Source organism: Maniola jurtina, chromosome 26, assembly GCF_905333055.1.
Source record: "Maniola jurtina chromosome 26, ilManJurt1.1, whole genome shotgun sequence".
NCBI classification, from domain to species: Eukaryota; Metazoa; Arthropoda; class Insecta; order Lepidoptera; family Nymphalidae; genus Maniola; species Maniola jurtina.
The window spans coordinates 5,219,757-5,230,198 of NC_060054.1; the positions used below are offsets into that span (position 1 = coordinate 5,219,757).

The 10,442-nt window shown below is 40.3% G+C and overlaps 2 protein-coding genes and 1 pseudogene across 3 annotated transcripts; 2 read left to right on the plus strand and 1 right to left on the minus strand.

Annotated features, from left to right (window-relative positions):
• The first annotated feature begins 32 nt into the window (after positions 1–32).
• Positions 33–6,791, plus strand: LOC123878892. Its single transcript, XM_045926269.1, has 3 exons — positions 33–289; positions 1,596–2,445; positions 6,643–6,791. The coding sequence occupies exons 1-2, from the start codon at positions 157–159 to the stop codon at positions 2,387–2,389; spliced, it is 927 nt and encodes a 308-aa protein (XP_045782225.1). The 5' UTR covers positions 33–156; the 3' UTR covers positions 2,390–2,445; positions 6,643–6,791.
• On the minus strand, positions 422–7,621 carry LOC123878889 (annotated as a pseudogene).
• A 47-nt stretch (positions 7,622–7,668) lies between these two features.
• On the plus strand, positions 7,669–10,442 carry LOC123878872 (tigger transposable element-derived protein 6-like). Of its 2 annotated transcripts, XM_045926241.1 has the most exons (3): positions 7,669–7,866; positions 8,242–8,439; positions 8,578–10,442. In XM_045926241.1, the coding sequence occupies exons 2-3, from the start codon at positions 8,247–8,249 to the stop codon at positions 10,335–10,337; spliced, it is 1,953 nt and encodes a 650-aa protein (XP_045782197.1). In that variant the 5' UTR covers positions 7,669–7,866; positions 8,242–8,246; the 3' UTR covers positions 10,338–10,442. The 2 variants fall into 2 exon arrangements, with proteins under 2 accessions (XP_045782197.1, XP_045782196.1); XM_045926240.1 differs by having other exon boundaries at positions 7,669–8,439.

Here is a 10,442-nt window from a genome sequence, read left to right on the forward strand (position 1 = left end):
GCGGATTTCCGTCAGTGCGATGCGGCCCGCCCCGCCCCGCTGCGCCCCGTCAACAGTGTGCTATATAGCAAGCGGATTGGTGTGCACGCGCAGACGTGTTCATTTTACGATATTTGCATTTTTTGGTACTTTCGTGTTCCTTTGGTGTTCAGAAAAATGAATGAAGAACTTTTGATTAATTTAGTTCAAGGATACAAAGAACTTTATGATTTGCAAGATCCTCGTTACAATGATCAACAAAGAAGAGATAATATTTGGAAGGAAATAGGGGACATAATGAAAGAATCTGGTAAGTAAACACTGTCATATATTCATTTCTTATGTTATTACTATCATAACGCACTTGTATAGTGATGTAATAATAATCACATTTTTGAAAATCACAAAGTATTTAGACCAAGTAATATGTATAATATACAAATACAACGTGTTAATGAATTAACTTAAAATGAGAAAGAGAAACCCGTCATATGCGAGTCCGACTCGCACTTGGCCAGGTTTTTTTATAAGTAAGCGGGTAGTATCGCTTAAATCACTTTAGTGTCAAGATATTAGTTTCTTCGCATACCTCTTCTAATAACCCTCGACTGCCACTCAACAGTACCAGTTGGGGATACGAAATATCTTTTAAATTGATCACGGACACACATTGCGTCTAGTGCTGCATGGCCTCCAATATATGGCAAATCTGTTATGGCTTCTGCTACCACATTTCTCTGAGCTTCCTCTTCAGACCAGTAGCAAATGTCGTTTCGCAGCAAATTGTGCAAACAACAAGTGGCTAATATAATAACATTGACATGTTTCGGCAATAACGAAAAACGTCTTTCGTATACTCTAAACTTTTTCACTAATAGACCAAAAGCATTTTCGCTCACACGCCTAGCTCTACTCAGCCTATAATTAAAAGCTTTCTTATCTTCGTCATTTGTCAACTGATTTGCTGGATATGGTCTCATCAAATGTCTGGTTAATGGAAAAGCTTCGTCTCCAACGATGACATGTGGTAACTTTATGTCTGTACCCGGTATTAAACGATCAGCAGGCAAATTTAACTGTCCATCGATTAAAGCTTTGCCAAAATTAGAGTTAATGAGTATTTGGCTATCAGAATTTTTACCCAATGCACCAACATCGATGACTGTAAAACGGTAGTCCGCATCGACTAAGGCCAATAAAACTATAGTAAATGTTTTTTTGTAAGAAAAATAAAGGGAACCGCTATTCGGTGGTACTTCAATAATAACATGCTTTCCATCCAGTGCCCCAATGCAATTTGGAAAGTTCCATTGGCTTCTAAAACGCTGTTCTTTACATTTCCAGTCTGCGTCTGTCGGTACGGGCATGACATTAGATGACAGCTTCTTAAATATGGCTGTACATGCCTCGTAAATAATTTGTCTAACAGTTGATTCACCAAGTCGAAAAGTAGTGGCTAATGACTTCATTGAATTTCCTGTTGCCAAATATCTGAAACAAAAAAAGCAATTTGGTTCAAACATCTTACATCTTTTGACTGATCCTAATGGCATGATAATCAGCCTATTTATGCTTTATGTTTTAACTTCACTAATACCTATTTTTTTCTTCCACAGCTACAACTTGCAGAGAAAGATGGAGACGAATAAGAGACAATTATAGACGCGCTAAAAAGTTAAGGAAAACAAAAAGTGGACAAGCTGCCACTAATATTAAGAAACCAAAATATGAAGATTTATTGTCATTCCTTAACCCCTATATTAGCAACGAGGATGAAACTTTTTCAAATTTTCCACCGAATAATGTTACCCAAGACTCAAGTAATGAGGATAATAGTCTTTTAGATGATATTCATAGCCGTGATAGCCCTGGTTCAAGTACTGCTGGTACTTCTCAAAGCACTATAGGAAATCGTCCTGGTTCTTTAGAAGACAGTTCACCTCGTCCTTATAAAAGAAATTGTAGAACTTTAGATACTCCACCACAGCTCTCACCGACACACTCGTTATTGCAAGAGTATTTAGAAAAAAAATACAGTGCCAATAAAAATGAATCACACAAAATAGTTGACTTTTTCAAGAACTTGGGGGAAACTGTTTCAAATTTTCCGGAAGATGTACAAATTCGTGTAAAACGTGAAGTTTTTAAAATAGTTACCGATGCAGAGGAGTTGGTTTTCAGGGACAAGTCTAAACCACAATATGTATTAGAATTATCTCAAGAGAGCGTGTCGCCCATAATCGTTGTAAATCCAAATGATGTTGATGCGCAACCTCCAAACCAAATAATAAAACCCACTTCAACAAACGTGAATCCAAATAATATTGACACACAGGAAGAGATTGATCTTGATGATAACGCATTAAATGCTTTTTTCAATTCTATTAAACAAAAACAAAATAACCAATGAATGGTATTTTGAATGATGGGATAATAAGAAGCCAAACACAAAGAGAAATGGAAGATGTTTGTAACGTGGTGAAGCAGTCGATGGTTCGTCGGCTACTCCGCCACGTACATTGATTAGGATTTACCCTATCGAGATTTCGGGGAACGGGGGTTTCGAGGAATAAAACCCGGATTACTATCTAACGTGCTTATTTATTTACAACCTTAACCTATTTTGCTACAGGCTAGTTTTATTTACACTCGTTATCGAACACGCGGGTATATCGGCACGGCGATCCGAAATGCTACAGTACGGAACCTACCACCCTTCTAGCGGTGCGGAACTCTAACGTGTCGCGGGACTCTAATCAACGGACGACCGAGGGTGGGTGTCGCGCGCGCGAGGGGAGAGACGGCGGAGCTGGTTACGGGGCAACGGGTTGCCGCGTACTCCAACACCTCCAGCGTCTATTCTGTGGTGGCGTCTGCCCGAGTTCCCACGAGCCGACCCAGTGCCCACAGAACGACTGACTGCAGTCGGCGGCCGCGGGCGTTATATACCCGCCCGCGGGTGTCGGTCGGCGGGAGGGAGGCGCGTCGGCGTCGACCGATCACGCATTCGCGGCGTGGCTGGAATTTTCCATCATATCTCATCGGTGCGGGTACTTCGTGCTTGCTTCGCTACAGACGGATCATGCATTCGCTGTGTGGCTGGAATTTTCCATCATATCTCGTCGGTGCGGGTACTTCGTGCTTGCTTCGCTACATCCTCCTCCCGGGAATGGAGACTTTTACCTGGAAAAGTCACAGCTATAAAAACAGAATTCGTGCCTGCAGCCCCTCAACCGTTAAACTAGTTTTACTGATATATTTATAGGTTAATTTTTCTTTTTGCCTAGTTGAGGGTATTCTGAATTTAATTTGTATTATCTCTTTTCCCCTTGTACACTTTGTACTGTTTGAATGTAAAAAATTTTTTTCGTTACGGGTAGTTTCTGATTTGCTTCTTGTGGCCAGTGATCTACGTTTCCACTGGACCGGTTGTTTCGGTTATGATCCCTGATTTTTGTTCATTTCGCGTTCACTATTCTTCATATTTTCTGGTTTTCGGTGTGTTGGTGTTTTCTACCCTTTTATAGTGAACGGATCTTAGCGTATGTCCCGGTGTTTTCCCCCTTTTCTTCTGATGTATTCGGTGTCCATTTTGATTATCGGTGTGGTAGTTCCATTGTACTGATTTATCTTGTTGCTTATCATGCGTTGAACGGTTAACAAAGTTTTTATTCCCCCATATCTTGTTAAAATGCATTCTTTTAGGGCGTTGACTACCACGCTCGTCGTTGCAGTCCTCAAGGCTTTTACTTCTGACCATTTTGTGAATTTGTCGTGAAAAACGATGATCCACTGGTGTCCCTTTGAGGAACGTGGTAGCGGGCCGATGAAGTCTGTTGTGACTACCTCCCACGGCTCTTCCGCGTTTTTTCATGTACATTAGTCCCAGTTTTTTGTTTTGTGTACTTTTGTGTTTCTGACATGTTTCACAACGGTTTACGTATTTCTTTACGTCTCTAAAAATCCCGGGCCAATAATAGCGTTGTGCTATTTTCTTAAAAGTCTTTGACGTTCCTAAGTGTTCGGTATTTGGTTCGTCATGGTTATATTTTAAAATGTTTTCTTTATCGGAATGTTTTGTGCATAACTTCCATTCGGTTGATGGATCTAGGTACCCTCCGTATCGTGGGTTTCTTATTCGCCTATATAGCTTGCCGTTGCGTATGCAGTAATCGGTTTGTGACTCGGGTGTCTTCGTAACCTTTGCTAGCTTTTTTGTGTACCAATCTTTCTCTTCTACTGTCGTTGTGCATACGTGGTTTCGTGACGCTTCGTCGGCTTTTGTGTTTTTTCTTTTTGACCTTGTTCTCTTTGCTTGTTCGAACGACGTCTTCCATCCTATTGTGAGTTCTAGCCTTTTCAGTAGGTCCATACCCATGATCATGACCGTCGTCGATGGCAAATATACAACCTGATGTGACAAGACTTTTCCGTTTACCTCTAAATCTAAGTTTATGGCTTTGTCTGTCGTTATTTGGGATCCGTCTGCCAACTTTATCGTTGTTTTCTTATTGACTATTCCCTGGCTGTATTCTTTAATCTGGTCCATAATTTCCTTATTGATGTATGTCTTTGTCGAACCCGTGTCCACGAGAGCTTTAAATAATTTTCCATGTATCTTTACTTCGGTGAATATTCTGTTGTCTTTTTCTGTTTGCGTGTGTATTGTATATGCTTGAGATTTGGCTTTGCTGGATTTGTCCGCTTTTTCTTCGCATTTTGAGCTTGGCTGGTTATGTCTTCGTTGCAATGGGCACGTCGGTTTTTCATGATTTTCTTTGTCCCGGTTTGCGTTTATATTTTCATAATCCCCTGCCAGTTGTATGAGTTCTGTGATGGTCTTGAAATCCTTTCTTCTAATGTAATACTTGTAGTTAAACCTCATATTGTCATATATCCGATCTAGTTTTTGCTCTGTGGTCAGTTTTCCATATCTCCTTATAAGAGTCTGTATGTCGGTCAAGTACTGCACGAAACTTTCCTTGGCTTCTTGATGCCTATTAATGATTGTTTCCAGAAGGTTCTTTTCGTAGTTCCTAGGGTAGTAGTATAATTTGAAACATTCTATGAAATCCTGCCACGATTTCCAATCTTGTTTATTGTTTCTATACCACAGTGATGCTTGGCCTTGTAGGCATCTTGGCATGACGTGTATTATCTTGTCTTTGTTTACTTTTAGAGTATCGGCTAATTCTTCTACCCTTTCTAGGAATTCTACCGGATCTTCTGTCGTGTCGAACGATATATCCCAGCGGGATATCGCTTTGTCAAACTCCTTTGTTTGATTTTCGCTCGTCATTGTGCAGTCTTGGAATGCGTCTTATTATATTTATTACTATTTACTTATATATTATATTTATTTATATATTATATTTATTTATTTACACGTTATCGGATTATTTATAATATTTATTTATTTTATACGGTACGGAGCTTATCTCCTATTTATCTATTATACACGGTGTGGAACTTATTTTCTCTTTATTTATTTTCAACGGTACGGAACTTGATTTATATTTATTTATCTCAATTACACGGTACGGGGTTCTTTTATCTCCCGACTATTGTGTATCTGTGTTTTTGTGTCTCTCTCCCCTTTCTGCGTGTTGTCCCTTCGGTAGGATGCTTGTTCTTGATTATGTCTGCCCGAATTGCCACGTGACCGACCGACCAAGAACTTGCATCCGATTCGCGCTAAGTTTTGTTAAGATAGTGTCCTATGTTTTCCGGTCGGATATTCACCCTTGTCGTCTGCCCGAATTTCCACGAGCCGACCTTTGCAAGAGCTTGTATCCGTAGTTATTTTCAAATTCCCGGTTACTATTGCTTTCCCCGTGTAACTAATGTTTCTGTTTCAATTTATTTTATACGGAACCCGGATGGCTGATATTTTAAATTTTATACGGAACCTTGATGCGTGCTACTTCGCGACGCGGAACCCGGACGGCCAGGTGGGTTATTTACGTGGGCGCCAAATGTAACGTGGTGAAGCAGTCGATGGTTCGTCGGCTACTCCGCCACGTACATTGATTAGGATTTACCCTATCGAGATTTCGGGGAACGGGGGTTTCGAGGAATAAAACCCGGATTACTATCTAACGTGCTTATTTATTTACAACCTTAACCTATTTTGCTACAGGCTAGTTTTATTTACACTCGTTATCGAACACGCGGGTATATCGGCACGGCGATCCGAAATGCTACAGTACGGAACCTACCACCCTTCTAGCGGTGCGGAACTCTAACGTGTCGCGGGACTCTAATCAACGGACGACCGAGGGTGGGTGTCGCGCGCGCGAGGGTAGAGACGGCGGAGCTGGTTACGGGGCAACGGGTTGCCGCGTACTCCAACACCTCCAGCGTCTATTCTGTGGTGGCGTCTGCCCGAGTTCCCACGAGCCGACCCAGTGCCCACAGAACGACTGACTGCAGTCGGCGGCCGCGGGCGTTATATACCCGCCCGCGGGTGTCGGTCGGCGGGAGGGAGGCGCGTCGGCGTCGACGGATCACGCATTCGCGGCGTGGCTGGAATTTTCCATCATATCTCATCGGTGCGGGTACTTCGTGCTTGCTTCGCTACAGACGGATCATGCATTCGCTGTGTGGCTGGAATTTTCCATCATATCTCGTCGGTGCGGGTACTTCGTGCTTGCTTCGCTACATGTTGATTAATAATAGTTTTACTAGAGTTTAAGATTTTTGTACTGTGATTATTTTTGTTCTGTGATTTTGGGATAATAAAGAAACCAAACACAAAAAGAAATGGAAGATGTCGATTAATAATAGTTTTACTAGAGTTTAAGATTTTTGTACTGTGATTATTTTTGTTCTGTGATTTTGGGATAATAAGACGCCAAACACAAAGAGAAATGGAAGATGTTGATTAATAATAGTTTTACTAGAGTTTAAGATTTTTGTTCTGTGATTATTTTTGTTCTGTGATTTTGTGATAATATAATATTGACATTATGTGTTTCGTTTTTTTTTCTTTAAAATGAAAACATACCCTAACTAGCGCCACTGCTAACTATTAAAAAGACAAATACGTACGATCTCGCTAACAATTTAAGATACAATTTACACAGGATTAAATGGAGCATTAGGTCGTTTACGCTCTGCCTACCCCATTAGGGATAAAGGCGTGTTTATAAGTATGTATGTAAATGGGAGGATAAAAGGATAATCACTAGGTATGCTAAAGTGAAACTTACCTTAAACACACCACAAGCCGCTCTTCTGGTCCGATAGGCTCACGAAAAGTTGTAGTTTTTTTATGCAGATCCTCCTTTATTATTTCAAGTATTTGAAAATATCTATCAGAGGTCATCCGAAAATATCCCCAAAACTTCTTTTTGTCTGCTAAAAGATCGGGAAAAAGATGATGGTATTCGCCGAATATCTTTCTCTTGGAACAAATGGGATGTATCCATATTTTACGTTTTCTCTTTTGACGAACTTCTTGTCTACGCTGTTCATTAAATTCTTCTTCTAAAAGCAGGCAAAAAAAACGAAAGTTCTTCGTCGGAGCTATCCATAGCACACTAATTCCGGCAGTACACTGTACTCAAAATCCGTCAATGCAATGCGACCCGGCCCGTCACAAATGTGCTAGGTACGCATTTTGCGCTGCGCTGCGGCCCGCCCCGCCCCGCTGCGGCCCGACACAATGTGCGCGATCCTTAAAAAAAGAGAATTTAAAACCAAATTCACGCTCTAGTAGCAAGTTCCTCGGACAGATCTCGCCCCCACAGCTCAGTCCGCGCACGCGCTTCGACAGGACTGCACGCGTCGCCGCTTGAGTTAAAAAAACGTTGCAAAATTTTATCGCGCTTGCATGATTCTTGTGACAGTGACATTTTGACGTGTTCAGAACTTTCGTTTTCGAAGGTAAGTTTTAAGTGTGTATTGTTATTTAAATAGTATGTATCATTTATATTTATGGTGTGTTTATAAAATTACGAAATTATTTAAGTATTTCTATTTATTTGCTGGGGCGTCTATCCCTACTAAAAAGGATAGAGGCCCCACTATTGACTGAGTATAGACGCCCTTAGAGGCATCTATCCTCTATGACTTATTCACAGGTACTTAGGCTATAGGTAAGATTTTTTTAAATAACGTACCTATCTAGTTAATATGCAACTTAGTAGGAAAATTGACTTTCCAGTTTATTTATGAGCTGTTTATACCTTTACATGTCGTACTTCACTGTACTTGTAAAAAATAATGTAGCGTATCACCTAATTTCATTTTTTATTTTAGACAAAATGCCGCGAAAATATAAAAGGAAAATAGGGGCACCCGTTCGTGCTGCTTGGTCTGAAGAAGCCCTTTGCAAAGCTTTTGGGGAAATGGATAAAGGCCAAGTCGGAATAAATGAAATATCTCGTCGTTATGGTATTCCATCTCGAACTTTGAGGAGGCGATATGCTAAAAAAAACTGTGAAAAACTTACTTTGGGTAGGTAATTAATAGAGGAATTAATTGCCCTAATCAAATTCAATTTAGGAACTGTCTTCTTAGTTTGTTTTTTCATACTTGTCCTTTTTGAATCCTCAGTTTTTTTTCTGTACCTATTAATTTCTTTTTTTTTTTCAGGAAAACATCCCACACTGGACTTTGACAACGAGAAACGTCTCGTAGCGCACATACAAAAATTAGAAAAGGCAGGATTTCCCACAACACGACAGGATGTAAGAAGACTCGCTTTTGAATTTGCCGAGAAACTGGGTTTGGAAAATCCTTTTAACAGAGAGACACGTATGGCTGGTCAGCACTGGCTCAAATCATTTCTTGAACGACACCCAGAACTCAGTATTCGCCAGGCAGAAGGTTTGTCTATTGCAAGGGCTCAAGGATTAAATCGAGATGAAGTAAACAAAATGTTTGAATTGTTGCTGAAAATACTAACTGAAAATGATTTGATCGATAAACCTGATCGAATTTATAATATTGACGAAACTGGAGTTCAAATGAACAATAATCCTGGTAAAGTTATTGCTACTAAAGGTGCCAAAGTAGTAAATTCCATCACTTCTAGCGAAAAAGGTGAGACAATGTCAATTATAGCTTGCTGTAACGCTGTTGGCAACTATGTTCCTCCGGTGGTCATTATCAAGGGGGTCAATAAAAGACCAGAGTTCCAAGAGGGTCTTCCGCCCGGAGCCAACGTGTACATGAACAAAAAATCTGCCTACGTCAACTCAGAACTCTTTCAAAAGTGGCTGAAAGAACAGTTCGTGCCAATAAAACCACAGGGTAAGGTTTTGCTTATACTTGACGGGCATTCATCTCACTCTACTGCTATTGATTTACTAGAATTAGCACAAGAAAATGACATCATATTGTTCTGTTTGCCAAGCCACACTACACAGGCTTTACAACCGCTTGACCGGAGTTTTTTTAAACCTTTCAAATCTTACTTCGCTTCAGAAACTAAAAACTGGATGTTTAGTCACAAAGATCGAAAAATAAATCGATACATTGCTGGAAAATTAATAGGTAACGCATGGGCTCGCGCTGCTACCTCTTCTAATGCTGTGAATGGGTTTCGTGCATGTGGTATTTTCCCGTACAATCCTTCTGCTATTCCCGACAGCTACTTTGCTATCTCTGATAACAGCTTTCAAAATGTAGATGAAGGAAACCTTGCTCAAGACCAACCAGTAGCAAGGGAACTCGACGCTAATGCTGATGTGAATTCATATTATGTTGAGCCCCAGCCTGGTCCATCGTCGTCAACTATCAATAGAGAGCGGGAGCCTGATTTCGAGTTCTTACTATATGAAGATCTTGCAGCGGACGCAATTATTATTCCCTTAGAAGGAAATGTCAGTCCGTCCATACTTTCTCAGAATCATAATGTTGAAACTGTAGAAGTCATAACTCCAAGTAAATATCTTAACGAATGTTCACCTATCCCGAAAATTCCTGTTCCATTATACAAAAGAGGCAAGCAAGGTGCTGCCGTTTTAAATTCAGAAGAACATATTAACTCTAAGAAAGCTAAGTTGAAAGGTAAAGCTAAGAAGCAAACACCAGACAAACCTAGAAAAAACAACCAAAAATCAGTTCCTAAAAAGAAAAGACCGAGGTTTAGTTCTGAAAGTGAACAAGAGCTCGATGAATCAGATTCTGACCAGACCGAATCTGATAAAGAAAATACTCAATGCAGAGAATGTTTCGATGACTATGCAAGTACCAAGTCCACGGCGGACTGGATTCAGTGTCTGATGTGTAAACTCTGGTTACACGAAGATTGCACTCTATATGGCGATTACTGTAATAGATGTGGACACAAGAAGAAGCTTGCAGCTCTAAAAGCTAACCTGGCCAAAGTGAATTCAAAGAATAAGTAACCTGGCCAAAGTTAAACAGTATCTCTATATTTGTTGATTATTTGAAAATTTTGATTATTGTTATTTTTTTTTTAAGAAGGAAGCTTTGTTTTTTCCCAAAGAAGT